The 23089-nt window shown below is 46.1% G+C and overlaps 1 protein-coding gene across 5 annotated transcripts in view; it reads right to left on the bottom strand.

The window, feature by feature from the left end:
* The window catches only part of svep1 (sushi, von Willebrand factor type A, EGF and pentraxin domain containing 1), a 164289-nt gene that overhangs the window by 49700 nt on the left and 91500 nt on the right, over window positions 1-23089 (bottom strand). For all 5 annotated transcript variants that reach the window (XM_045212199.1, XM_045212197.1, XM_045212195.1 and 2 more), the window contains exons 7-17: window positions 21815-22009; window positions 19232-19350; window positions 18828-18957; window positions 17745-17852; window positions 10894-11025; window positions 10215-10406; window positions 6939-7060; window positions 6670-6775; window positions 6149-6358; window positions 5490-5726; window positions 3547-3708 (exon numbers count right to left, since the gene is read on the bottom strand). In XM_045212199.1, the coding sequence (XP_045068134.1) occupies window positions 3547-3708; window positions 5490-5726; window positions 6149-6358; window positions 6670-6775; window positions 6939-7060; window positions 10215-10406; window positions 10894-11025; window positions 17745-17852; window positions 18828-18957; window positions 19232-19350; window positions 21815-22009 (1713 nt within the window). The remainder of the gene's footprint in view (window positions 1-3546; window positions 3709-5489; window positions 5727-6148; window positions 6359-6669; window positions 6776-6938; window positions 7061-10214; window positions 10407-10893; window positions 11026-17744; window positions 17853-18827; window positions 18958-19231; window positions 19351-21814; window positions 22010-23089) is intronic.

Here is a 23089-nt window from a genome sequence, read left to right on the forward strand (position 1 = left end):
TACAGTGTTTTACCTCTGCAGGGTTATAGTGTTTTACCTCTGCAGGGTTATAGTGTTTTACCTCTGCGGTGTTACAGTGTTTTACCTCTGCAGGGTGACTGTGTTTTACCTCTGCGGTGTTACAGTGTTTTACCTCTGCAGTGTTACAGTGTTTTACCTCTGCAGTGTTACAGTGTTTTACCTCTGCAGTGTTACAGTGTTTTACCTCTGCAGTGTTACAGTGTTTTACCTCTGCAGAGTTACAGTGTTTTACCTCTGCAGAGTGTGACGTCACGAGAGGCTACACAGCTTTCAGCGGGATTGCTCAAGTAGTGCAAGGAGACAAGGTTCAAACAAAACAAGGATTTTATTATAGGTCTTGGGAAATTAACGAAAATATAACAAAATTCTGTTCTCTTGTGGCTCTTTAAGGGTTAACAGTTCAGGGATGTCTCTTCCACATCCAAAATCATAATTCTCACTCGCTCAGATAACTTTTCCCCAGCCTTACTGTAGTCCACGTTGCAGCTAGTGGCCAACCCAGCAAAAAGTCCTTCCAAATGTCTCTCACGTATTTCCACAGGTGCATATATCCAAAGGTGAGTATTTCCCAAAGGTAAGTATCTCCAAATCCTTATATTCCTCATGGAAGTGGACGTGCAGCACTCTTGTCCTCCCGAGAGCCCAGGTTGGAGACTGTGTCTCTTCCCTTCCCAAACCTTCAGCTCATCAGCTCCTCATTTGTTTCAGCTGCGTGGGAAGATTGGCCATAGAGGGGGTGGAGTTCCCGACCATACCAGCAGATGGAGCCATAGCTGTCTGGGTTTGCAGCCACCTCAGGGGGATGTAACGTCCCTCCAGGACACAGCCTCTCGTGACATCACACATCCCCCCCCTCGGGACCGACGTCCTCGTCGGGGTAAAGGCAGCGAAGAAGGCATCACGCCGGGAGAGGGCGTCCGCATTGCCGTGGTGCTTGCCAGACTGCTCTCTCTTCAACTCCTCCAACTCTAGGACCAGGGACTCAGCCTCCTGTTGTCTCTCCTTGAGTTTCTTACTGAAGCGCATCAGCCTTGGTTTTAGCAGAGTTTAGCTTCTGTTGAGCAGCTTTCAGTTCCTTCTCTCTCTCTGCCTCCGCATTCTTCATCTTGTTCTCCAACACCTGGTACTTCTCCTCTGCCTTCTTCTGACCTCCTTACTACTGCGCAGGGTCTCCTCACACTCCCCGATGGTCCTGCGCAGCCTCTCCAGCTCCTCCTGTTGCTTAGGGAAGGAGCTCTGTTGGAGTTTAGCCTGGAGGATATCTAACTCTTCTGTCTTCATGTCTAACTGTTGCTTTAACAAACGATACCTCTCAGCGGTCCCCTTCAGACCAGACAGTTCTTTGTCCAGATTCTGTAGCTCCGTCTCTGTGTCGGTCTGGGCACCTGCCATCCCTATCAGAGCCCGGGCGGGAGTGAGTAACTCGGAGGATTGCACCGGAGCCTTCAAAGGATGAGTCTTGCCTCTCCGTTTCCGAGGTACTCGGGTTATCCTCTCCTGAGACTCTCTCCAGAGTGGGTAAAAGGCTGGGCAGTCTCGTCCAATTAGGACAGGGACGGGAGGGAATCAACCACCCCGCCGTCGTGTGTATGGTTCCCCGTGTGCTGGTCATTGTAAGTTCAGTAATGGGGTATTCTCTGGTGTCCCCATGGACACAGGAAACTGGGAGGACTTTCCCCGGGGTCAGACACGTTGGGCCCACCAAATCCTTACGCACCAGGGTGGCCCGGCTACCAGAATCCAGTAAGGCCTCCACATCATGGTGATTCACAGTTACCGGGCAGGTGGGGGTCGATCTGGGCCGCCATCTACGACTCCCAAGAGCGAGGCAAAACGGTGTGTGGGTGCTGAGCTGGAGGACTCCGCAGTGGGCATAGGTTCATCGGCTGGTTTCCCACACTGCCAGGAGATATGTCCCATCTCCCCACACCGGTAACACTGTCGAGTTTCCCCCTCCTGGTGTACTCTTCTTGGACCCGCCTGGTTTCTGGCTCCCCTGGAGCCGGGGATAAGTCCTGACGTGGCTGGGTTCGAGACCTTGGGAGTCCTTTGGACGGGGTTCTTCCCCATTTGTGGTGGGGCCGCACTCCTGGGGTCTTTTCGGAAGCATTCAGCATCTCCGCTGTGGCCTGGTACTTTTCCACAGCTTCCACGGTCAGATCAGCCGTGGTCAAGGCCTGTTGACTGATGAACCGTTTTTGCCTCATAAGGCAGGGCGCGTGAGGTAAATCCACCACAACGGCCTCCACCACCGCCGCTGCTGTATTCCTCTGCGGATCCAGCCATTTCCTTGCGATTCGGACAAGTTCATGCATCTGCGCCCGAGGAGGTTGGTCTGGTTGGAAGGTCCAGCTGTGAAAGCGCTGGGCCATACCAAACTTTTGTGAGTCCATATCTGCTGAGGATCTCAGACTTCAGGGCATCATAGTCAGTAACCTGGTCAGGGCCCAGGTCCCGGACAGCATTCAGCGATTCCCCGGTTAGAAAGGGGGGCAATAACAGACCAACCCACTGTTGCTTGGGCCAGGCTTCCCTAGTGGCCGTGGCCTCAAATGCATGCAGGTATGCCTCAATGTCATCGGTAGCTCCCATCTTAGATATAAAGTCACTTGCCTTTATTGGGCGGGTATTTTGGACAACCATCTGTCTCTGCAACTGCAATTCCTCTGCCTTCAGAAGGTTGGCTTTCTTTTGCTCCTCCAAGAGAGCCACGTTTGCTTGCCTCTGGGCTTGCTGGCCAGCAACAAGGGGCTTTCAATATGTCCTCCATTTCAGTCGGGCGGGGAGCCTACGGCCAACTTGGAAAACTGGGTGATCAAACCTTCGGTATCCTCCTCTGACATGCACTATTAACGCTTGAGCGTGCCCGTATTCTCCACCATCTGTGACGTCACGAGAGGCTACACAGCTTTCAGCGGGATTGCTCAAGTAGTGCAAGGAGACAAGGTTCAAACAAAACAAGGATTTTATTATAGGTCTTGGGAAATTAACGAAAATATAACAAAATTCTGTTCTCTTGTGGCTCTTTAAGGGTTAACAGTTCAGGGATGTCTCTTCCACATCCAAAATCATAATTCTCACTCGCTCAGATAACTTTTCCCCAGCCTTACTGTAGTCCACGTTGCAGCTAGTGGCCAACCCAGCAAAAAGTCCTTCCAAATGTCTCTCACGTATTTCCACAGGTGCATATATCCAAAGGTGAGTATTTCCCAAAGGTAAGTATCTCCAAATCCTTATATTCCTCATGGAAGTGGACGTGCAGCACTCTTGTCCTCCCGAGAGCCCAGGTTGGAGACTGTGTCTCTTCCCTTCCCAAACCTTCAGCTCATTAGCTCCTCATTTGTTTCAGCTGCGTGGGAAGATTGGCCATAGAGGGGTGGAGTTCCCGACCATACCAGCAGATGGAGCCATAGCTGTCTGGGTTTGCAGCCACCTCAGGGGGATGTAACGTCCCTCCAGGACACAGCCTCTCGTGACATCACAAGAGTTACAGTGTTTTACCTCTGCAGTGTTACAGTGTTTTACCTTTGCACTGGTCCTGGCTGCGTGCGTGGAGGTAGGCTGTGGAGGATCCATCAGGACAGGTCTTACACTCCATCTGACCCTCCTGTTCCTGGTAGGACCCCAGCCAGCAGCTCTCACACTCTGCATACTCCAGGGAGTAGTAGGTCCCCACCGGACACTGGACTGGAACACACAGAATGCATAACCACATATAACTAGACACATTATCACACATAACCAGACATATTTACACATTACCACACATAGCCAGACCTATTTACACATTAACAAACATAGCCATACAGAGTCTGAGTACTATATCGTTTCTGTCTCTCTCTCTCTCTAACTCACCTCCACACTCAGACATCTCCCTTGCCCCACTGTATGCAAATATATAAAAAATGTAAAACAGAAATACCTTATTTACATAAGTATTCAGACCCTTTGCTATGAGACTCGAAATTGAGCTCAGGTGCATCCTGTTTCCATTCATCATCCTTCAGATGTTTCTACAACTTTATTGGAGTCCACCTGTGGTAAATTCAATTGATTGGACATGATTTGGAAAGGCACACACCTGTCTATATAAGGTCCCACAGTTGACAGTGCATGTCAGAGCAAAAAACAAGCCATGAGGTCGAAGGAATTGTCCGTAGAGCTCCGAGACAGGATTGTGTCGAGGCACAGATCTGGGGAAGGGTACCAAAACATTTCTGCAGCATTTAAGATCCCCAAGAACACAGTGGCCTCCATCATTCTTAAATGGAAGAAGTTTGGAACCACCAAGACTCTTCCTAGAGCTGGCCGCCCGGCCAAACTGCGCAATCGGGGGAGAAGGGCCTTGGTCAGGGAGATGACCAAGAACCTGATGGTCACTCTGACAGAGCTCTAGAGTTCCTCTGTGGAGATGGGAGAACCTTCCAGAAGGACAACCATCTCTGCAGCACTCCACCAATCAGGCCTTCATGGTAGAGTGGCCAGACGGAAGCCACTCCTCAGTAAAAGGCACATGACAGCCCGGCTTGAAGGTTTTCCAAAGACACCGTCGCCTGAGAAAAAAAGATTCTCTGGTCTGATGAAACCAAGATTGAACTCTTTGGCCTGAATGCCAAGCGTCACGTCTGGAGGAAACCTGGCACCATCCCTACGGTGAAGCATGGTGGTGGCAGCATCATGCTGTGGGGATGTTTTTCAGCGGCAGGGACTGGGAGACTAGTCAGGATTGAGGCAAGATGAACGGAGCAAAGTACAGAGAGATCCTTAATGAAAACCTGCTCCAGAGCGCTCAGGACCTCAGACTGGGGCAAAGGTTCACCTTCCAACAGGACAACGACCCTAAGCACACAGCCAGACAATGCAGGAGTGGCTTCGGGAGTGGTCTCTGAATGTCATTGAGTGGCCCAGCCAGAGCCCGCACTTGAACCCGATTGAGAACTGCATAGTTGGTGAAGGGCTTGTAAGGAACCATTTCACGGTAAGGTCTACTCCTGTTGTATTCGGCGCATGTGACAAATACAATTTGATTTGATTTGATTTGAACATCTCTGGAGAGACCTGAAAATAGCTGTGCAGCAACGCTCCCCATCCAACCTGACAGCGCTTGAGAGGATCTGCAGAGAAGAATGGGAGAAACTCCCCAAATACAGGTGTGCCAAGCTTGTAGCGTCATACCCAAGAAGACTCGAGGCTGTAATCGCTGCCAAAGGTGCTTTAACAAAGTACTGAGCAAAGGGTCTGAATACTTATGTAAATGTGATATTTCCGTTTTTTTTATTTTATAAATTAGCAAACCTGTTTTTGCTTTTGTCATTATGGGGAGATTGATGAGGGGGAAAAAAACAATTTAATCAATTTTAGAATAAAGCTATAACCTAACAAAATGTGGAAAAGGTCAAGGGGTCTGAATACTTTCCGAAGGCACTGTATATACTGTTACTCTGTGTATCTCAGGGTCCACTACTCACCACACATCCTCCCCTTCAGTACAGACCCAGGTCGGCAGAACAGAGAGGCCCTTTTGCTTTCCAGGGACTTGGGGTCAGCCACCACGATCATCTCCGAAGACACATGAAATGATGACAGAGGCTGCTTGGCCAGCGTCCGCTTCAGCCGATTGGTCAGCTGCTCCAGGGTCCGCAGCAGTCGCTTCTGATTGGCTACCTCCACCGAGTCGTTCCTGGACGAGGGCAACGGGATGCTTGCTGGGAGAATGGGCACAGCTCAAAGCACGGGACTCGAACAACAACAACAACTAACGCTCAATTCTAAATCCGTCCCTACCCCCCCTCTAGGCCAGGGCTATTCAATGTCTATGCAATTCTGACCCTCTAGGGCCAAATTATCTTGTAGTTAAATTATCAATTAACATCATTGATTGGCCAAAGACTTAGCAATCAACAAATCGTCTACCCTGGTCTGAAACAACTTTATTATGTAGGCCAGTGCTTCCCAATGGGCAGTAAAGTGTAAGACCATCAGGCTTTATGTGTGCACATCCAAAGAAACTTGGAATAGATACAAAAATTAACTAAATATAACGGCACACTGTCATGTGCTTGGTAACTTGAACATGGGTTAAGTGTGTTAACGCAGGTATGATGACAGTCTCTCCACCAATAGCTACCTGTGATGTTGAAGAAGATCTGTATCTTTTGGTCTCTGGTGGGGCCGGTGATCTTACGGTGCCTCTTGGCGCGGTTGTGGGAGGTTCCCGTCCTGCCGGTACCGTCCTGCTGCATAGGGGTTCTCTGGCTGTCCGTGGCAAAGCCTGTATCGAAGTAGGCATAGTCCTGACCGCTCTGGGGTCCCCAGTTACTGCCCCATCCTCCTGGACCTGGGAGAGGGGAGGCAGAGGGGAGGCAGAGGGGAGACAGAGGGGAGGAAGAGGGGAGGGAATGAGAGGGAAGGATGAGGGGGGAGGGCGAGGGGGGGTCGGGAGGGGGGAGAGAGAGGGAGAGAGGGGAAGGGGGAGGGGAGAGAGGGGGGGTTATAGTGCAAATACATTCATGTCAAGGCCCTACTGCTTGTACAGTACAATCTTATGGTTAGGGCAAGGAGTTTTTACAGGCAAAATGACGTGTCCAGGAAAAAAATCTGGGCCCTTCTTACAGCCTATAATAAGGTCACATGATCACAAGATCTTACCGATGGCGAATCCATTCTCATAGTCATAGTTGTACTCCAAACAGTGGCCCTGTGACATCACCTCTAACTTGCAGGCAACATCATCGTTACTGCAGATGGTCGGGAGCTATGGATACAATTGAGAGAGAAAGGAAACATATAGTGTGTGTGTGTCTGTCTGTGTGTGTGTGTGTGTGTGTGTGTGTACGTACACGCGTGTATGTGCATGCGTATCTCTCTGTGTGTGTGTACGTGTGTGTGTGTGTGTGTATGTACTCCAGTTTTCTCACCATGTCTCCTAGTTTAGTGCTGAACTCCCCAGTGAAGGACTTGACCAGGTCCAGGTCATCACAGCGAGAGGCTTTGAACAGCATCTCAAAGGGCTTGAACCCATGGTTGGCAATACGGTTCACTGAGATAGAGGGACAGGACACACATACAGTGAGAGAAAAAAGTATTTGATCCCCTGCTGATTTTGTACGTTTGCCCACTGACAAAGACATGATCAGTCTATAATTTTAATGGTAGGTTTATTTGAACAGTGACAGACAGAATAACAACAAAAAAATCTAGAAAAACGCATGTCAAAAATGTTATAAATTGATTAGCATTTTAATGAGGGAAATAAGTATTTGACCCCTCTGCAAAACATGACTTAGTACTTGGTGGCAAAACCCTTGTTGGCAATCACAGAGGTCAGACTTTTCTTGTAGTTGGCCACCAGGTTTGCACACATCTCAGGAGGGATTTTGTCCCACTCCTCTTTGCAGATCTTCTCCAAGTCATTAAGGTTTCGAGGCTGAAGTTTGGCAACTCGAACCTTCAGCTCCCTCCACAGATTTTCTATGGGATTAAGGTCTGGAGACTGGCTAGGCCACTCCAGGACCTTAATGTGCTTCTTCTTGAGCCACTCCTTTGTTGCCTTGGCCGTGTGTTTTGGGTCATTGTCATGCTGGAATACCCATCCACGACCCATTTTCAATGCCCTGGCTGAGGGTAGGAGGTTCTCACCCAAGATTTGACGATACATGGCCCCGTCCATCGTCCCTTTGATGCGGTGATGTTGTCCTGTCCCCTTAGCAGAAAAACACCCCCAAAGCATAATGTTTCCACCTCCATGTTTGACGGTGGGGATGGTGTTCTTGGGGTCATAGGCAGCATTCCTCCTCCTCCAAACACGGCGAGTTGAGTTGATGCCAAAGAGCTCGATTTTGGTCTCATCTGCCCACAACACTTTCACCCAGTTCTCCTCTGAATCATTCAGATGTTCATTGGCAAACTTCAGACGGGCCTGTATATGTGCTTTCTTGAGCAGGGGGACCTTGCGGGCGCTGCAGGATTTCAGTCCTTCACGGCGGGAGTTACAGTTCATATAAGGAAATCAGTCAATTTAAATTAATTAATTAGGCCCTAATCTATGGATTTCACATGACTGGGAATACAGATATGCATCTCTTGGTCACAGATACCTTAAAAAAAAGGTATGGGCGTGGATCAGAAAACCACTCAGTATCTGGTGTGACCACCATTTGCCTCATGCAGTGCCACATCTCCTTCGCATTAATGATCAGGCTGTTGATTGTGGCCTGTGGAATGTTGTCCCACTCCTCTTCAATGGCTGTGCGAAGTTGCTGGATATTGGCGGGAACTGGAACACGTTGTCGTACACGTCGATCCAGAGCATCCCAAACATGCTCAATGGGTGACATGTCTGGTGAGTATGCAGGCCATGGAAGAACTGGGACATTTTCAGCTTCCAGGAATTGTGTACAGATCCTTGTGACATGGGGCTGTGCATTATCATGCTGAAACATGAGGTGATGGCGGCGGGTGAATGGCAGGACAATGGTCCTCAGGATCTCGTCACGGTATCTCTGTGTATTCAAATTGCCATTGATTAAATGTAATTGTGTTCGTTGTCCATAGCTTATGCCTGCCCATACCATAACCCCACCGCCACCATGGGGCACTCTGTTCAGAACGTTAACATCAGCAAACCGCTCGCCCACATGACACCATACACGTGGTCTGCAGTTATGAGGCCGGTTGGACCTACTTCCAAATTCTCTAAAAAGACATTGTAGGCGGCTTATGGTAGAGAAATTAACATTTAATTATCTGGCAACAGCACTGGTGGACATTCCTGCTGTCAAAACTTGAGACATCTGTGGCAATGTGTTGTGTGACAAAACTGCACATTTTAGAGTGGCCTTTTATTGTCCCCAGCACAAGGTACACCTGTGTAATGATCATGCTGTTTAATCAGCTTCTTGATATGGCACACCTGTCAGGTGGATGGATTATCTTATTTTTATTTTTTATTATTGAATATTAAAATGAATTGTTTTGGCAAATGAGAAATGCTCACTAAAAGGGATGTAAACGAATTTGTGCACAACTTTTGAGAGAAATAAGCTTTTTGTGGGTATGGAACATTTCTGGGATCTTTTATTTCAGCTCATGAAACATGGGACCAACACTTTACATGTTGCGTTGATATTTTTGTTCAGTACACTTTTTATGTTTCTACTTTACAGATACATTTTCATTATATAGTTTTCCAAATCTGTTGTAGACAAACCAGTTTACATGTAAAATCTATAGGTTTACCAAACGTTTAAAGTGATCATCAATTAAGAACAGTCGGGTTAAGTAATAGTAAATTTTATTTTAATCCTTAAGAGTCTATTAACGTACCCGTGCATCAATCTAAGTAACAAAATAAAAAAATCACCATAAAACGGGACTGGTCTGAAGTCTGTATCGCTGATGTGCCAACTACTGTCTGTAGCATCCGAACCGTTTGAGCTACGAACTAATATGGAGAGGGGTGACTCTCACAAACACCATGGTGTGCTTCATTTTGCTCTACGACCGCCACAAGTGTCACATCTGAAGGTAACCCTTACAAACAAATGGAATTATGGAGGTGTTTTGTCCCATCTTTCCTGAGCTTTTTTGTATCCCTTAGATATAGGACAGATTCTTCAAAAACATATTCCTTATGATAAATGTTTTGACTGTCTTTTTTGCCATTTATGAACGTGTTATTCAATGTGTTTCTATGGGCTATAGTAGTAAATATAGTTTTTTGATACCTAAAGGGGTCCTAAAATTCAAAATCAAATAGCTAAATGATCCATGGTATGACCATCTTAAAACAATTCCACATGTTAGCTTAGTGCCCCACCTCCCCAATTACTTTATATGAACATGTTTTGCAATGTGTAACATGCATTTCTATATGAAACACTGATTACGTTTGGTGAAAAAGTGACTGTATGATTTTGTGTGTTGTACTTAGTCAATTGAAAATGTGCTTAGAGTTTTGAAACAACCACCTTTTTGATTATCTGCTTTGAGCTTTGTACTGAGTTGTGAAAATTGATAACATACTTGTGAAAATTGCACCAAAGGGATGAAAAAATAATTTTCAAGAAAATGTACGATAGTTATGAGTCCCAAATGGCACCAACACCCACACCCAAAGACCAGGGTTCAAAGTAGTGCATTACATGGTGAATAGGGTTCCATTTGTGATGCAACCTATGACTAAGGTCACTCACAGGAGCAGTCGGGTCTGTCGGGCAAGTGTGGTGGATCCCACACCCCGTTGTTGGCACAGAAGTAGCTGTGGACAGCCTGGTGTGTGAAGCTGTATCCGTCTTTACAGTACAAAGTACAGTTGACCCCGTCCTCCTCTTCTGAACAGGAGAACTCCCCATTCACTGGGAGAAAGGGCTGCTCACACGTAGACCCTTGGATATAATAGAGACATGCAGGGCTTCATGGGTAATGTAATTATGGGGCTGGCTGAATTATATTCAATAAAAAAGCATGAACAAATGTATTGTATTTCTTGTGTGTGTACCCGGTCTCTACATTGATAGGTAATGTAGTACAAGAAGGAGGATGGAATGAAAGTGGATAGCAAATGTGCAGTAGAGTACCAAACAAGTGATTTGAGATTTCATCCTATTACAAAATAGCAAAACTCTGCTTAAACCAAATAAAAATATATATTAAATATGACATAAATACATAAACATGAAAACAAATCCTTTAGTCTAATAAAGGCCTACCTTGTAAAGCCACAACACAGCAAAGATACAGATGTACAGAATAAACTAGTAAATGAATGCTCTGGTCATCTCTAGTAAACTCTGGTCAACTCTAGCGTACACTAGTATACTCTGGTCAACTCTAGTAAACTCTGGTCAACTCTAGTAAACTCCTTCCTTTTACCTTGTACAGCAATGGTGAGGTGGCAGGTGCGGTTGTTGCCTGCCTGGTCGGTAGCTGTGTAGCTCACCACTGTCTCTCCCACAGGGAATAAAGAGCCTGGTGTGTGGGTGGAGGACACACTCAGACGCCCACCTGAGAATGGTACACAACACACAATAACATTAACTAACACTTATATACTGTACAGAAGCCAGAATGATCTTCCAGACTGTCCCTGTGCCAATAAAGCAATGGCAAACTCTGTACCAACTATGTACTTTGGCTTTCTTATCATTTGTTGGATCATGGGTTTAAATCCTTGGTTTAACTCTCTAAAGTCAAATGTCTTGTCATTATTGGTCTAATGTTTGGAAGACACCTAGATAAAGTCTGTCTGTTGTCTGGACCTATGGCAGTCTCTATGGGGGTGCCACATGGTTCAATTCTTGGGCCGACTCTTTTCTCCGTGTATATCAATGATGTCGCTCTTGCTGCTGGTGACTCTCAGATCCACCTCTACGCAGACGACACCATTTTGTATACATCTGGCTCTTCATTGGACACTGTGTTAACAAACCTCCAAACGAGCTTCAATGCCATACAACACTCCTTCAGTAGCCTCCAACTGCTCTTAAACACTAGTAAAACTAAATGCATGCTCTTCAATCGAACGCTGCTGGCACCCGCCCACCCGACTAGAATCACTACTCTCGACGGGTCTGACCTAGAGTATGTGGACAACTACAAATACCTAGGTGTCTGGTTAGACTGTAAACTCTCCTTCCAGACTCACATTAAGAATCTCCAATCCAAAGTTAAATCTAGAATCGGCTTCCTATTTCGCAACAAAGCCTCCTTCACTCATGCTGCCAAACATGCCCTCGTAAAACTGACTATTACATTTACATTTTAGTCATTTAGCAGACGCTCTTATCCAGAGCGACTTACAGTTAGTGAATACATCTTTTTTTTTTATACTGGCCCCCCCGTGGGAATCAAACCCACAACCCTGGCGTTGCAAACGCCATGCTCTATCAACTGAGCTACATCCCTGCCGGCCATTCCCTCCCCTACCCTGGACGACGCTGGGCCAATTGTGCGCCGCCCATGAGTCTCCCGGTCACGGCCGGCTGCGACAGAGCCTGGATTCGAACCAGGATCTCTAGTGGCACAGTTAACACTGCGATGCAGTGCCTTAGACCACTGCGCCACTCAGGAGACTATCCTACCGATCCTTGACTTCGGCGATGTCATTTACAAAATAGCCTCCAACACTCTACTCAGCAAATTGGATGTAGTCTATCACAGTGCCATCCGTTTTGTCTCCAAAGCCCCATACACTACCCACCACTGTGACCTGTACGCTCTTGTTGGCTGGTCCTCACTACATGTTCGTCGTCAAACCCACTGGCTCCAGGCCATCTATAAATCACTGCTAGGCAAATCCCCGCCTTATCTTAGCTCATTGGTCACCATAGCAGCACCCACCCGTAGTCTGCGCTCCAGCAGGTATATCTCACTGGTCATCCCCAAAGCCAACACCTCCTTTGGCCGCCATTCCTTCCAGTTCTCTGCTGCCAATGACTGGAACGAATTGCAAAAATCTCTGAAGCTGGAGACTCTTATCTCCCTCACTAACTTTAAGCATCAGTTGTCAGAGCACCTTACCGATCACTGCACCTGTACACAGCCCATCTGAAATTAGCCCACCCAACTACCTCATCCCTATATTGTTATTTATTTTGCTCTTTTGCACCCCAGTATCTCTATTTGCACATAATCTCTTGCACATCTAGCATTCCAGTGTTAATACTAATTGTAATTATTTTGCACTATAGCCTATTCATTGCCTTACCTACATAAGGCATAACTTGCTACATTTGCACACACTGTATATATTTTCTGTTGTATTTTTTGACTTTATGTTTTTTTACCCCATATGTAACTCTGTGTTGTTGTTTTTATCGCACTGCTTTGCTTTATCTTGGCCAGGTCGCAGTTGTAAATGAGAACTTGTTCTCAACTGGCTTACCTGGTTAAATAAAGGTGAAATAAATACATTAAAAAAGTACAGTATCATTAACAGCCCTGCAGAGGGCAGTGTTGGGTCAGTTACCATAGATGGGAGAATGAGTCACTAGTCCTGGTTAACCATATAAGTTATATAAAGGCAGGGCATGTTGACACATGTTGAAACGGCTGGTCTCTCTCTCAGGGCATCACATGGCACCAGAATAATAATGATCATCATCTTCTGGGCAGACTGGGGGTAATTGCTACCGTCTGGATAAATTAATGGATGGAGGGATGGATGAAGGGATGGATGGATGGGTTAGAGAGAGAAAGAGAGAGAGAAAGTAAGATGCTGTCGTATACACACACAGGCACACACACACACACACACACACACACACACACACACACACACACACACACACACAAAGACACAGCCGTCCCCCCTCTCCAGGGGAAGCCTTGTACTAACTCACCTGATTCACCTAGTCAGGGCTTGATGATTAGTTGACAAGTTGAATCAGGTGTGCTAGCTCTGGAATATATAAAATACATGGAACGGCTGGGGGGACCCGAGGAGAGGTTTGAGAACCACTGCTCTAACACGGACACAGTAGAGTAGAGGAGAACCATTCTCATTCTAACCAGGCTGACATGTCTGGCTGAGTGGTGTTCCGGCCGTGTCTCCCCAGCCAAGCAGCCAGTCTCTAACTAATTATAACCCAGGCAGCACCAGGGACCAGGGCATGTGTGTGTGTGTGTGTGTGTGTGTGTGTGTGTGTGTGTGGGAATCAGGGCGTGGGCCTGATGGAAAAACAAAACATGCTGACGTTGGAGCTACGTTGGAGTGACGTCGTCGCGCCGCCTCGGTTAAAAACCACAGCGTGGTTATTTATATTTGCTTGTTGATGGCATATCGTGTGTGGACCTTGGCAGGAAGGTAGTGTGTGTGTGTGTGGCGGGGTTAGAGTGTGTGTGTGTGTGTGTGTGCCTGCATGTGTGTGCATGAGCTCAAATCATTGGTCTATACTGTGTGTGCTCGTGTGTGTGCATGTGTCTTTGTGTATCTGTCTGACTGAGTGTGTGTATCTGTCTGACTGAGTGTGTGTATCTGTCTGACTGAGTGTGTGAGTACCCAGCAGGCCAGCAGCAGTGATGATGACAGGTTAGAGAGCCATAGAGAGTTATGGTTATGTATCTGTCAACAGGGTTGCTGTTTGGTGATGTTTTGTCTGTCTGTCTGTCTGAGAGGTCCAGTATTACCCTATAATGTCTGTGAGTGTGTGTGTGTGTGTGTGTGTGTGTGTGTGTGTGTGTGTGTGTGTGTGTGTGTGTGTGTGTATCTGTGCTTGCGTTTAAGCAAGACCCTGCGTCTGCATACTGAGTGAGGTCATCCAGACTCATTGAAACATACAGTGAGGGAAAAAAGTATTCGATCCCCTGCTGATTTTGTACGTTTTCCCCCTGACAAAGAAATGATCAGTCTATAATTTTAATGGTAGGTTTATTTGAACAGTGAGAGACAGAATAATAGCAAAAAAATCCAGAAAAACGCATGTCAGAAATGTTATAAATTGATTTGCATTTTAATGAGGGGAAATAAGTATTTGACCCCTCTGCAAAACATTACTTAGTACTTGGTGGCAAAACCCTTGTTGGCAATCACAGAGGTCAGATGTTTCTTGTAGTTGGCCACCAGGTTTGCACACATCTCAGGAGGGATTTTGTCCCACTCCTCTTTGCAGATCTTCTCCAAGTCATTAAGGTTTCGAGGCTGAAGTTTGGCAATTCGAACCTTCAGCTCCCTCCACAGATTTTCTATGGGATTGAGGTCTGGAGACTGGCTAGGCCACTCCAGGACCTTAATGTGCTTCTTCTTGAGCCACTCCTTTGTTGCCTTGGCCGTGTGTTTTGGGTCATTGTCATGCTGGAATGCCCATCCACGACCCATTTTCAATGCCCTGGCTGAGGGAAGGAGGTTCTCACCCAAGATTTGACGGTGCATGGCCCGTCCATTGTCCCTTTGATGCGGTGAAGTTGTCCTGTCCACTTAGCAGAAAAACACCCCCAAAGCATAATGTTTCCACCTCCATGTTTGACGGTGGGGATGGTGTTCTTGGGTTATAGGCAGCATTCCTCCTCCTCCAAACACGGCGAGTTGAGTTGATGCCAAAGAGCTCGATTTTGGTCTCATCTGCCCACAACACTTTCACCCAGTTCTCCTCTGAATCATTCAGATGTTCATTGGCAAACTTCAGACGGGCCTGTATATGTGCTTTCTTGAGCAGGGGGACCTTGCGGGCGCTGCAGGATTTCAGTCCTTCACGGCGTAGTGTGTTACCAATTGTTTTCTTGGTGACTATGGTCCCAGCTGCCTTGAGATCATTGACAAGATCCTCCCGTGTAGTTCTGGGCTGATTCCTCACCGTTCTCATGATCATTGCAACTCCACGAGGTGAGATCTTGCATGGAGCCCCAGGCCGAGGGAGATTGACAGTTCTTTTGTGTTTCTTCCATTTGCGAATAATCGCACCAACTATAATAAAAATTATAATATGCCATTTAGCAGACGCTTTTATCCAAAGCGACTTACAGTCATGTGTGCATACATTTTTACGTATGGGTGGTCCCGGGGATCGAACCCACTACCCTGGCGTTACAAGCGCCATGCTCTACCAATTGAGCTACAGTTGACACCTTCTCACCAAGCTGCTTGGCGATGGTCTTGTAGCCCATTCCAGCCTTGTGTAGGTCTACAGTCTTGTCCCTGACATCCTTGGAGAGCTCTTTGGTCTTGGCCATGGTGGAGAGTTTGGAATCTGATTGATTGATTGCTTCTGTGGACAGGTGTCTTTTATACAGGTAACAAGCTGAGATTAGGAGCACTCCCTTTAAGAGTGTGCTCCTAATCTCAGCTCATTACCTGTATAAAATACACCTGGGAGCCAGAAATCTTTCTGATTGAGAAGTGGTCAAATACTTATTTCCCTCATTAAAATGCAAATCAATTTCTAACATCTTTGACATGCGTTTTTCTGGATTTTTATTGTTGTTATTCTGTCTCTCACTGTTCAAATAAACCTACCATTACAATTATAGACTGATCATTTCTTTGTCAGTGGGCAAACGTACAAAATCAGCAGGGGATCAAATACTTTTTTCCCTCACTGTAGCTGTCTGATATCCTGTCAATACATTACACTGTTCTTGACTCAGCTTTTTACTTACACACACACACACACATACACACACTTCCTTTCTGCATACTTAAACATGAGCCATCCAGATTCTCTGTCAGCAAGTCTGTGGGTCAGCCAGCCAGAGAGATCCGGTATTAACATTACTCTATGATGTGTATGTGTGTGTGTGTGTGTGTGTGTGTGTGTGTGCTCTGTGTGCCAGCCACAGAGTTCCAGTATTAGGTGATCTATGACGCCATGGCCTTCATATTAGCCAGCACAGCACACTGTGTGTTAGAGTTCTCAGAGTAGGAGTGATGATCTAGGATCAGTTTAGCCTTTTTGAGATCATAATGAATACCATTATATGGACAGGGAGAACCTGATCCTAGATCAGCACACCTCTCTGACACGGTTTTTGGATATGGGCCCTGGGGTACTAGTTGTCAATATATAGTAGAAATTATGATTTAACTTTTTGTGTTATAGTAAACTGAAGAAATATACATTACTGTTTATGACTCTATAATTAGTGTATTATTGCATAATTGTTTCTAGCTTAGCATATCTGTAAAGAACAGGAAAGCACGCACACTGTTTATGCTCCCAATTCACCACTTTATTGACAACGTTTCGATCCGATCCGTCAGGTCTGACGAAGATTAGTTTCGGATAGAAACATTGTCAATAAAGCAGTAAATTGGGAGGATAAACAGTGTGCAGGCCTTCCTGTTCTTTGCAGATATTATTTATTAGCCCAGCACCTACATTTTTAAGGATGTTCCTTATGTCCACAAACTTTTCTATAGTTCAGCATATTCCCAATGAAAATACCTGTATCTCTCAGATGTCTGAAGTGAAGTGAACCATGGCCCCTAATGAACCACGCCCCTAATGAACCACGGCCCCTAATGAACCATGGCCCCTAATGAACCACGGCCCCTAATGAACCACGCCCCTAATGAACCACGGCCCCTAATGAACCACGCCCCTAATGAACCACGGCCCCTAATGAACCACGGCCCCTAATGAACCACGCCCCTAATGAACCACGGCCCCTAATGAACCACGGCCCCTAATGAACCACGGCCCCTAATGAACCACGCCCCTAATGAACCACGGCCCCTAATGAACCACGCCCCTAATGAACCACGGCCCCTAATGAACCACGGCCCCTAATGAACCACGGCCCCTAATGAACCACGCCCCTAATGAACCACGGCCCCTAATGAACCACAGACCCTAATGAACCACAGACCCTAATAGTATGGTAATGACAGTAACATACTGTCCTGTATACCACACCTCCTCTGTCTCTCTGTCTGTCTGGTTCACACCATTCTACTGCCACACACACCCGCGCACACACACACACACACACACACACACACACACCCACACCCACACCCACACACACACACACACACACACACACACACACACACACACACACACACACACACACACACACACACACACACACACAAAACACACACACACACACACACACACAAACACACACAAACACACACAAACACACTTTGCCATTATTTCCCACAGTCTCTCTGTCTCCTTTTCCAGTCACCCGACCCTGTTTAACCATTAGTCTCTCTGGAGCGAGAGAGGGAGAGAGAGAGAGAGAGAGGGAGTGGAAGAGGTGCAGTCTGGGATACCACATACCTGAGTTGTCGGAAAACTGCGGCACCTCCCAGGCGACGGCCGTCTGCGTGTCTGTGGCCTGGAAAGTGGGCGGTGACCTGCACCTGTCAATCACAGGGGGCTCCGTATCTAGAAAGGAACACCATAGCTGTTGTTAGGGAGACAACAAAGCTTGACCATGACAACCAACAATCTCCAGCTGAATGTTAACTAACTGGACTTTGATTTAGTGTTGGGCACTATTGCTATCCTATATTAGGACTAGTATCAGTATATTATGAGTAGTAGTATTCCTAAAATCGGATAACAATATAATGTAACCCTATGGTAAAGTATGGTACGTTATGTTCTTAGTCTTAGTGGTATGTGTTAAACATGTGTGTCTAATAAAAAGCCACTGCATTCCTTCATAATAGCATATGGAAATATTGGGGGCTACCGCAGTGCTTTTCCCCCTTGGCTTCTGAGACTATTAAGTGTGTGACACTGGACACCATTATTTTTCACACTTTGCACACTTGAGTTTGCCACCTGTGACTACTGTGTAGACTAGTTATTTAGCATACGCTTTTATCCAAAGGGACTACTGTATGTGGCAGCTCATGCGGGAATCAAACCCACAACTCTGGAGTTCTAAGCACCACGCTCCTACTAACCGAGTCATTGGAAATAGGAACTACCAGAAGTATTTCCTGAAAACGTAACCTGACCAGGAAAAACTCTGGGCGCTAATTAAAAGATACAGTATAAAACTAGAGCCTGTAGGCTATAACCAGGGCCTGGAGTTTTTCTCTGTCAAGGTCATGAGGTCAGGAAAGACTTAGGGCCCTTATCGCAATCACACGTTTCACATTGGTATTGCTGTGATGTGCTTGTAATGTGCTTGTGATGTTGGTTGTGAAATGGTTATGATGTAGTTGTGATATGTGGTTTCAGGTGGTTGTGATATGTGGTTATGATATGTATTTGTGATGTGGTTGTGAGGTGGTTGAGATGTGGTTGGGATATGGTTGTGATATGTGGTTGTGATGTGCTTGTGATATGTGCTTGTGATGTGCTTGTGATCTGATGGTTGGTTGTGATGTGGTTGCGATCTGACCTCACCTATGACAGTCACAGTGAAGGTACAGTTAGCCTGGTTCCCAGCACGGTCTGTCGCTGTATAGGTGATCCTCTCCTCTCCTATAGGGAACAGCTGGGGAGGGTTGTACACAGGCTTCACCTGGACCAGGACCTAGAGGGCAGAGGTCACAGATGACTGTTAGGAGTATTATTCATAATCTCCCATTGATTCCGTTACATGATTAGTTATGTAATAGTCTTCCTTCCTTGGGATTTTTTCCTTGACAGTACTGCTTGATCTTGGTTGCTCGGGGTTTTTAGGTCTGAGTTGATGTTCTGCACCTTGTGACTCTTTGTGAAAAGCTCTCCACAGAAAAAAGATGAACCTCAGAACAGGTGCACACTAACACCCTGGAGGGGAGAAGAGACAACTCTCCTCCACTCACCTCCTCCCCAGAGTTGTCAGTAGCAGTGGGCATGTTCCAGCTGATGTTGGCAGTGCCACGCCGCTCGTCCGTCTCTGCCACCACATCTCTGGGGCACTGGATCCACGGGCGCTCTGAGTCTGGATGGAAAGAGTGAGAAAATAAACAACAGATAAAAGACAGTCCTAAGAATCAGAGTGGATGGATAAAGAGGTAACAAAAAATCACCCAAAAACATAGCAAACAGTCCTATGATGTCGGGGTTAATCTGGTTTCAATTCCAGTCAGTTTAATTGGACACGATGGGACTTATTCATAGGAGTGCCATTCCTCAACTGACAGGAATTTAGATGGAATTAACTCCAACTCTGCTAAGAACAATAAACGGAAAAGAAGGACATGAACTGAAGCAACAAACCCAGGAGGAGACTTGGGCTTCGTCCCAAATGGCACGCTATGGTCAAAAGGCTCTGGTCAAAAGTAGTGCACTACATAGGGAGTAGGGTGCCATTTGGGACGTATCCTTCTATCATACATCGTCATGTCACTGACGGAGTGACTGTGATGTCACACCCAACCTCTGACCCCTCTAACACAACATGTCAAAGACCCCTCTGTTCTTAATTACAGAGTTAAAACACTCCGCCACGTTGACATCATCACCTCTTAGCTAATTATGTGTCTGTCTCTATTACTGACATCACCTCATTGCTGATTACAGCTGTCACTGTCTCTCTATACATCAATTACCTCAACATTAACCCTCTAGGATAGTGGTTCTTAACTGTTGGGTCTCAAATTTGTATTTATTTATTTTATATTTTTTTGTGGGGATGAAAAAAATACTCCAGTCTAAATTTAAACAACTAATACCAGGTAGAAAGTGTGTTGAAATTATAATGAACCTACATTTAAAAAAATACTTTATTGTTTGACAACTATTTTTCTTCAATCACAGTATTTTCAATATTGATTTTGTGGTCTCAAACAAATGAGCTTTCTTCATCAAGCAATATGGAATTATTGACAATGAAAAATATGTGAATGTTGTCACATTGTTTAATATAATTGCTACATTTACTGTCAATATAGCATTCAAAATAGTTTTCAAGATCGCAATTCGGCAAAAATAATCACAATGCAAATATTAGGTTGTGACTGAGACAACCTGGTCCATTTGGGTCCGTAGGCAAGTAACCAATTAAGAACCACCGCTCTAGGATATATGAGACTAACTTTACTAAGCCAGGTAGGTCATTGTGAACAAAGAAGACTCTGCTTTTGTGTGAAAGTTGACAGCTGGAAATGACCCATCTAGTGAGGTATCCCTCTTAAACACATACAGCATTCTGATCACATCTGTCAGGGTTTTCCCTTTATTGGACTGGAAATATTTCCCTGTTAGTGTAATAGACTGGAAGCAGGTCAGCTCTTTCTTTCTTATCCCTCACTCTCTCTCTCTCCCTCTCCATCTCTCTCTTTCTCCCTCCCTCCCTCTCTCTCTCTCCCTCTCCCTCTCCCTCTCCCTCTCCCTCTCCCTCTCCCTCTCCCTCTCTCCCTCTCTCTCCCTCTCTCTCTCCCTCTCTTTTTCTCTCTCCCCTTCTCCTCATCCTTTCTCTCTCTCTCTCTCTCTCTCTCTCTCTCTCTCTCTCTCTCTCTCTCTCTCTCTCTCTCTCTTTTCTCTCTCTTTTTCTCTCTCCTCTTCCTTTCTCTCTCTCTCTCTCTCTCTCTCTCTCTCTCTCTCTCTCTCTCTCTCTCTCTCTCTCTCTCTCTCTCTCTCTCCCTCTCTCTCTCTCTCTCCCTCTCCCTCTCCCTCTCCCTCTCTCTCCCTCTCCCTCTCTCTCCCTCTCTCTCTCCCTCTCTTTTTCTCTCTCCCCTTCTCCTCATCCTTTCCCTCTCTCTCTCTCCCTCTCTTTTTCTCTCTCCCCTTCTCCTCATCCTTTCCCTCTCTCCTCTCCCTCTCCCTCTCTCTCCTCTCTCTCTCCCTCTCTTTTCTCTCTCCCTTCTCCTCACTTTCCCTCTCTCTCTCTCTCTCTCTCTCTCTCTCTCTCTCTCTCTCTCTCTCTCTCTCTCTCTCTCTCTCTCTCTCTCTCTTTTCTCTCTCTCCCCTTCTCCTCTTCCTCTCTCTCTCTCTCTCTCTCTCTCTCTCTCTCTCTCTCTCTCTCTCTCTCTCTCTCTCTCTCTCTCTCTCTCTCTCTCTCTCTCTCTCTCTCTCTCTCTCTCTCTCTCTCTCTCTCTCTCTCTCTCTCTCTCTCTCTCTCTGTGCTAGCATGAGTCTGTCTTTGTATGTGTGTGTGTGTGTTTGTGTGTGTAGGGATATAAAGTCGAAACAGAACTCATTCTCAGCCACCTGTTTCACCTGCAAAGCATCTGGAGAAGCTGTATGCAATTACAGTGTTGTTCAAACACAGGGATTGGTTCTGTTCTGCTCGGGTATGGTTTGTGTTAGGGACAGCTCTCAGCAGAAGGTTAGCACCATTCACATGGAAAGAAATGCACAGAAATTGCAAAAGGGGTGCATGGCAAACTGTCTCATGTGTATACACATGTGCGCGCACACATACACACACGTACACGCACACACAGTATCCTAGGTGTTGTTACCTGTGCAGGTGGCTTTGTGGACGTTAGTGCTCCAGTCCCCAGAGGAGAGACAGCGTGCGTCCAGGCCTCCCTGGAGACTGTAACCATGGCGACAGGCTAGGCGGCACACAGTGCCAGGCTTCACTTCCCTTTTTCCACAGGCAGGGGGCGACAACAGGACATTCCTCAAAGTCACCATGGGGGGACAACGCACCTCTGAGGAGAGAGAGAGAGAGAGAGAGAGAGAGAGAGAGAGAGAGAGAGAGAGAGAGAGAGAGAGAGAGAGACAGACAGACAGACAGACAGACAGACAGACAGACAGACAGACAGACAGACAGACAGACAGACAGACAGACAGACAGACAGACAGACAGACAGACAGACAGACAGACAGACAGACAGACAGACAGACAGACAGACAAGGGTGGTGGAGAGATATTTATAGACATTCACAACACATTGAGTTCACTACATGAATCAGAGAAGCACAACAAGTCACAGTAACTGAACTGGTGGAGGAAGAGAAGAGGAAAAGCTTGGAGCACAGAAACATGCTTCCTGAGCTTTCACCACACAGAGATCAAATCTCTCTGGCCTTTGAACAAGGCTTGCTCAGTCGACATGCAATAAACCTATTCTCGGGAGCAGTAAATCAGTTTTAGTACAAAAGAAACAAGAATGTCTTCAGAAATGACTCTAAGACCACAAAACTATTACAGACAAGGTGTTTTATAAATTTTTGGACATAAAGCGTGTGAATGGCTTTCATCCAGAACCTAGTCTATTGGCTTTTAGATGGAGTTACAGTCTGAGGAAAAGCAAAAGGAAAAATGCTACGAGGCAAGAGGAGGGGATGAGAACTATAAAATCAACAGTGGAGATTTCATCAGATTAAAATTAAACAGCCCATCCCTCTTTAGCGAATCAGTGATCACACTACACATCTATACAAACAAACACTATAAAATAGCCCATCCTTCTTTATCAAATCACATTACACATCTACACAAACAAACACTAAACACTGTAGCAGCCAGACCTGGGTTCAAATACTATTCAAATGAATTGTCAAATACTTGAGCTTGGCTTGATTGAGCTTGCTTGTTGCATTTGAACCAATTGAAAAGTCACAAATAATATAATAAATAATATGCCATTTAGCAGACGCTTTTATCCAAAGCGACTTACAGTCATGTGTGCATACATTTTTACGTATGGGTGATCCCGGGGATCGAACCCACTACCCTGGTGTTACAAGCGCCATGCTCTACCAATTGAGCTACAGAGGACCACAAA

Source organism: Coregonus clupeaformis, unplaced genomic scaffold (assembly GCF_020615455.1).
Source record: "Coregonus clupeaformis isolate EN_2021a unplaced genomic scaffold, ASM2061545v1 scaf0001, whole genome shotgun sequence".
Lineage (NCBI taxonomy): Eukaryota > Metazoa > Chordata > Actinopteri > Salmoniformes > Salmonidae > Coregonus > Coregonus clupeaformis.